The 6571-nt window shown below is 36.4% G+C and overlaps 1 protein-coding gene across 1 annotated transcript; it reads left to right on the forward strand.

The window, feature by feature from the left end:
* The first annotated feature begins 3686 nt into the window (after positions 1–3686).
* Positions 3687–5162, forward strand: LOC103731996 (olfactory receptor 10AG1-like). The gene is made up of 2 exons (XM_008830509.1): positions 3687–3754; positions 4181–5162. Exons 1-2 carry the CDS (start codon positions 3687–3689, stop codon positions 5160–5162), a joined length of 1050 nt encoding a protein of 349 aa, XP_008828731.1.
* Positions 5163–6571: the final 1409 nt, after the last annotated feature.

Genomic DNA, 6571 nt, shown 5'->3' on the forward strand with positions numbered 1-6571 from the left:
TGGCATTATTTATTTCATTATTTAGGTTATTGTATTCTGAAAAATCTATTGATTAATTTCAATTAAAGGAAATATTGCTCAATGATTATTCTTAAACATGTCATTGGTAAACTTAGCATTTATTATCAGAACAAACATCTCTGTAAAGAATGAAAATTCATATTAATTTATTTAAAGAATTTAAATGGAAACGTGAGAAAACCTGACTTAGAATAAAGTGGAGAGAGAAAAATGAATTAGCAGAAAGAATATTTTAAGTAAGATTTATATATTAGTTGATATTAAAGTTTTTGCCATAACTAACACATAATTTTTATGAAAAATACAGAATTACTGGAAAAAATCATACATATTTTTCAATATTTTCTCCCCTCATATAATTGAATTTTAATGCACTTCTCTGCAGCAAGACCTAGAAATGAATCTTTAGTTTTCCTAAGTACCATAATGTTCATAAATACATTATGTCTATGTGAAGAATGTATAATATACATCCTTTAGACAGATTAACCAAGTTATTGTTATTTGAAAAAGGAAATACAGTGCATTTAAATACATTATACACGTGTCATTATGAGTCAAGGGAACTGGCTGGAAGCTGTTGGGCCATCAAGCCTGGAGTACAGTTCGGCCACAGAAACAACAGGAGAGACGATGCCTCAGTAACTTGGGAAGAGAGAACTAACTCCTGAAAGTTGTCCTCTCACCACCAATCTGGTGGCAACTGTACTATGCATGTGCACACCTGCCACACAGACACAGACACACACACACACACACACACACACACACACACACATACACACACATGCATTCTCTGGATTTTTCTGAATGCTTTTTCTTCAATTTTAAATTGTCCAAAAGCTGGTTGTCCATTGGACTGTGAATATCATTTAAGAAATAGTGGAACTCAAAAATAGAAGTACTCTGTATTTCCTAATCACCAACCACACAACCATACAGCGATATTATTGTGGGATAATTTAGGTTTACCCAAGTCATTAACAAAGTAGATATTTTAGTTTCTAAGGTGTTGTCTAGGGATTGTGATATTTAAATGAATCACAAAAATATCAGCTGCTAATTTAGTGATAGCATAAGGATGAATACATAACACGAATGTGTCTGTGCCAAAAATGCGAACAGAAGACCAATGTATGACAGGCCTGCTGTGGCAAAGAGAGGCAGATTTTAAAAGTTATCACAACATGTTTACAGTGGAATCCATACTTCTAAATATCTAAAACTATGTTGAAAATAACCAAGCCAGTGGTTATCATATATTCACACTTTGCTTGAAAATTGTGAAGACACAAATCAGACACTATAGGCTGTATTTTATATACAGTAGTGTATATTGAATTGGGGAAGGAACAGTGGGGGGAGTGCAGATGGAGGAGGGATCTAAATACCATCAAATTATATTGTATGAAAACATAAAATTCAATAAAATTTTAGCAAATCTTTTTTATAAAATGTCAATTTAGTTATAAAAAGTTCTATTGAAACTACATCTGGGAGATACCCAGTACTAGGTGACACATTTGCAGTCAAATCTCTATAATTAAAGTCTTTGGAACATAGGATAATAAGGGATAGAGAAAGGAATAATGCACTCCTCAACTCTGACCAGTGAGGCTCCCTTGTACATCTGAGTGTGATGTACCCAGGAGGCCACATAAGAGATTGTGGAGTGTAGAATGGGACTCCTATAGGGAAACTCATCTACCCATGGGTCAGGGTCCTTTGTGGCAGAGGAGTTGGAAAGATTGTAAGAGCCAGGACTGGTTCATGATTACAGGGAGGTGGAGACTACCAGGCCACTGGAGGCTTGCTCATGTGAGCCTGTGGCAGTGATGGCGTCGAACACTGGACCCATGTCAGCTCAGTGAAACAAGGGTTCAAAGGGAGGCAGAAAATACATGGTGGGCCAGCACTAGATCAAGAACTATTTGAGAATGATTGCTACTGGGCGAGGGAGAGTATGACTTACAAAGACCAATGGATGGGCTGACTAGGCTCCAGTGAATGCAATTACATTGAAGGACACTTGAGTATAAAGACCGAATGAATCGGACTCAGCATGTATGGCAGAGTGCATCAGGTTTGGTGGAGACAAAGGGGGAGACATGGATGGGGGAGGTGGGACGTATTTGAGTGGGAAATGTACAAAATTTTCAAAAGCTCAATAAAAATTAATAAAGAAAAAATTCTATTTCTAAAAGTGGCAGAATGGCATCGCTACTCTAAATATGGAAGACAGAAAGCACAACATGTGTGTGGAACTGTACAGGAGGCTCAATTTTCAATAGTACACTGTGACCTGGATGTCAGGATCAGGCTAAATACAGTAGGAAAGAAAAGCCAGAGAGGTGTAACATCCTCAGTGTCAACAGCTGGAAGAATTTCAACTCCTTTCAAGTGAAACTAGATAATTATGACTTCACTTTGAGACGTAATCCCCAAAGAGTAAAAGTTCTCTCTGCCAGCAAGGGCTGAAGCCAAATAGCAGAGCTCTGAAAGGAACCAGAGCAACTGCCATCACAAGTCTCTTCTAGAAGGTGAACTGAGACTATATTAATAGGAAAGAAGGTGGTCCCCAAGGGAGTCTGTGCTGCTATTTTAAGGACAGTGAATGTCCAAAGTCAACAAATATAATATTCAGGTGGATTGGAGAGGAGTTCAAGTTATAGGTTAAAATCCACTTTTATATTTATAAACACTTCATGAAAATCTACAAAGGTAAGCTCCAATTGTGCTCCTAGACTGTTTTGCCTAGGATATTTCCAATTTGAAAGTTAAAACCATTGAATCTGAAAAAGCAGGAAATCTGTGATCATTATCTGAAATGAAACTAGTTAAAAATATTAGATAATGTAAATCATGTATTCATTTTCTTAACTCTGAAACGAAATTACATATGATTTATACCAAGTAATATAATGGCACCAGTGATGATACTTAAAAAAATACTAATAAATATTTGGAAGCATCAGAATATTGACCAAAATTTAATCTATTGGTACATTATTAAAATCATCAATTATTCACAGATATAATAGAGTTCAGATATTTTGAAAATACATAAATATTTCAGAATGTCAAGGAGAAACATTAAGAAATGCAGCTAGAATTCTTTTCACAGTGCTGACTTCATAATAAATGGTAATGTGAAGAATAAACCTGTTCCTTCCTTCCCTCCTTCCTTCCCTCCTTCCCTCCCTCATTCCTTCCCTCCCTCCCGCCTTCCTTCGCTCCCTCCCACCCTTCCTCCCTTCCACCTTCCTTCCTTCCTTCCTTCCTTCCTTCCTTCCATCCTTCCTTCCTTCCTTCCCTCCTTCCTTCGTTTCTTTCTTCTCTTTTGGAGACAAAGTCTCCCTGAAGCTCCAGATTGCCTGGAACTTGCTATGTAAACCAGATTGACCTAATCTCACAAGTATTTAACTTTTGTTTTGTTGCCTTTAACTCCTATCCACATTCACTGGCAACCTGAATTACTAAAATAAATCATATTTAGGTATATGGAAGTCAGATTTAGATATGCAACATTAGAGAGAAAGAGCGGGGGAAAGCAGCTGCACTTTTCATGTAGTTGTTGATTAACCCCAATCCTGTGCAGCAAGTGAGGGCACAAACAGTGAGCTGCGTCCTTAGACTGAATCACAATTTTTCATACCCTGGAAACTATGTGTTGGGGGAAAGTCACTGAAGTGACTACTGAGAAAGATGTATTTATATTTGGCACAACAGACAGGTGAGCACACAAAATAGAATGATAATCTTACACTTTTTCCTCAGTAGCAATTAGCTTCAGAATATTAATTCTCACTGAAATAGCAAAAGGTGGAACTAAAAGTGCTTATTGAAGAATCACTAAAGAGAAGCTTCAAGGGAAAATTATTGGTAGAGGAAAAAGTTGTAATGAAACTACTAATACAGAGAAAATAATATAAACCAAGAAAAATATTTTAATGCAAGTGACAATACAATTGTAAAACAAAATACATTAGATTTGTGGATTGATTTGACATTAGTTATATGTTTTTTCCATTTCTAATATCAAGCATAGAATCACAATAAGGTAATGAAGGGAATGATTTCATAAATTACATATGTTCATATAATTCAATTACCATAGAATTAAATGGAGTGTAAAGTGCAATTAAATTAACCACTTCAGCTTTATCTTATCTGCAGATGGAGACCCATTCAAAACAGAGAAATCAAATACCTCTGAACTGATAGAATTTATTCTCCTGGGGTTTTCTGATGTTCCCCATCTACAGTGGATTCTGTTTATGATATTTTTCTTCATCTACTTGATTATTCTGATCTGCAATAGCATTATAATACTATTAACAAGAACCGACCCTGCTCTTCAGACCCCAATGTATTTTTTCCTTAGCAACTTTTCCTTTTTGGAAATCTGTTATGTAACAGCTACTATCCCGAGAATGCTTGCGGATCTTTACACCCAAAAAGGAAGCATATCTGTGCTGGCCTGTGCAACACAAATGTGCTTTATCTTTTTGTTTGGAGGTACTGAGTGTCTCCTGCTGACAGTCATGGCCTATGACCGCTATGTGGCCATTTGCAAACCTTTGCGATATTCTTTACTCATGAATTATACTGTGTGTGTGCAGCTGGTCGCTTCCTCCTGGATCAGTGGAATTCCAGTTGTCGTTGGGCAAACCTACCAGATATTCTCTTTGCACTTTTGTGATTCCAACAGAATCAATCATTTCTTCTGTGACGTTCCTCCATTACTCAAGCTTGCTTGCGGTGACATTTTTGTGAATAAGATAGCGGTTTATGTAGGTGCAGTTGTCTTTTTTATGGTTCCATTTCTTCTGATAATTTTCTCCTATGGCAAGATTATCTCCAACATTCTGAGACTGTCATCAGCCAAAGGGAGGGCCAAGGCGTTCTCCACCTGCTCCTCCCACCTCACAGTTGTTGTTTTGTTCTACGGAACAGCGAGTGTCACCTACCTACAGACCAAACTGAGTCAATCAGAAGGAATGGGAAAACTTCTGTCTCTTTTCTACACCATTTTGATCCCAGCTTTGAATCCCATTATATATACCTTGAGAAACAAGGACATCATGATGGCACTGAGAAATTTGAAAACTAAGCTACTTATACAAAGCAGAAACTTCTAATATAAAATCATGTATGCACATTTACCAGTTAGCTACAAATGAAAAATCAAGATTTTTCCTGCAAACATCAATGTTACGTCTATTTTTTAATTAATAAACATTATCTTAAAGAAATTGTTTTCTTGCTGTTTAGTGATAGTATTGGCTGGAATCAGTGTAAAATTGAACTAATTCATTGGAAAGATGTCATATTTAAGCTCCAGTTTTAATATCATTGTTAACTATTGAGTTTACAGACATCTTGTGCATCTCAGTGAATGTTAACTGTCATATACCTGTTGTTTGGAATTATTTCCTGAGTTGAGTTTTTTCATAACCACTGAGTCCTTTGTAGATTCACTGCCTTCCTTTGGTCTAACATTTACATTTAGTCTTGCCATCTATCAGAAGCTTAGTGATGGAAATTGACTTAGTGCTTTTGTCCTATTTCCCTCTAGTCTCACAGTCCATGCCATTTAGTAGTGTACATGCTGCCCACCTCCTTCTTCCCTGTGTCTTGTGGTTATCTTAGAACATCAGACTTCCTCACTTTATTTTCAAGTCTTGGTTTGACTGTCTGTTCAGGAGAGGAAATTATTAGAATTTTCAAAGTAAAATGCTCAAACCCAATACAGTATGTTGAATCCTGTATCTTAATATATTTTAAGTACATGTTTTAAGTATAAGAAGGAGGGAAGGATGAAGTGAAGTCGGGAGAGGGAGAGAGAAAAGATAGAGATGACAGAGAGAGAGAGAGAGAGAGAGAGACAGAGAGAGAGAGAGAGATTACCTTATTCAGTAACAAAAAGTCTTTCCAAACATAGTTAAGAAATTGATTTTTTGAGCTGACATGATGGTACATGTTTTTAATGCCAGAACTCAGGAAGCAGAAGCAGTTAGATTTCTGAAAGATGGAGGTCAAACCAGCCTTGTCTACACAGGGAATTCCAGGCCAGCTGGCACTACAGGGAGACAATGTCTCAAAAAGACAAGAAAAGAGAAAAAGAAGAAACAGGTTTTTAAAATATAACCAATTTAGGTTACTAGAGCATCAAATGAAATTAAAACATTACATAACAAAAAAGTCAGTGTTTAGAAAACAGGTACTGAGGCCCAGAGAGAATTCCATGATAGTAAGTAGAGATCAGAGACCACCACAGCCAATGAAGAGAAGGGGTTAAAAAACCTGGAGGAGGTGAGTATCGAGTCTCCTGAAAGCCTTCACAGTTCATGCGGGTCTGTAACACTGTGACGTCACCCACTGTCCCCTACTATGAATGGGATGTATTTTGCATTGCTTAAGTCACATTTCTGTTTAAAATATAACAGATTTTGTAGTACTTGTAAAATATGTATTACGTATAAATATATGAATAAAAATCTATAACGTTTAAATATAAAATTATCATATTGGTTTATTATTTATAATA

This window comes from Nannospalax galili, unplaced genomic scaffold (assembly GCF_000622305.1).
Source record: "Nannospalax galili isolate Female #2095 unplaced genomic scaffold, S.galili_v1.0 scaffold6975, whole genome shotgun sequence".
Lineage (NCBI taxonomy): Eukaryota > Metazoa > Chordata > Mammalia > Rodentia > Spalacidae > Nannospalax > Nannospalax galili.

Bases quoted from the DNA above. Each gene is read 5' to 3' on its own strand.
- LOC103731996 (XM_008830509.1), top strand. From the start codon at position 3,687: ATGTGTTGGGGGAAAGTCACTGAAGTGACTACTGAGAAAGATGTATTT. The intron at 3,755-4,180 runs GTGAGCACACAA...TAACCACTTCAG, and splicing joins ATATTTGGCACAACAGACAG to CTTTATCTTATCTGCAGATG.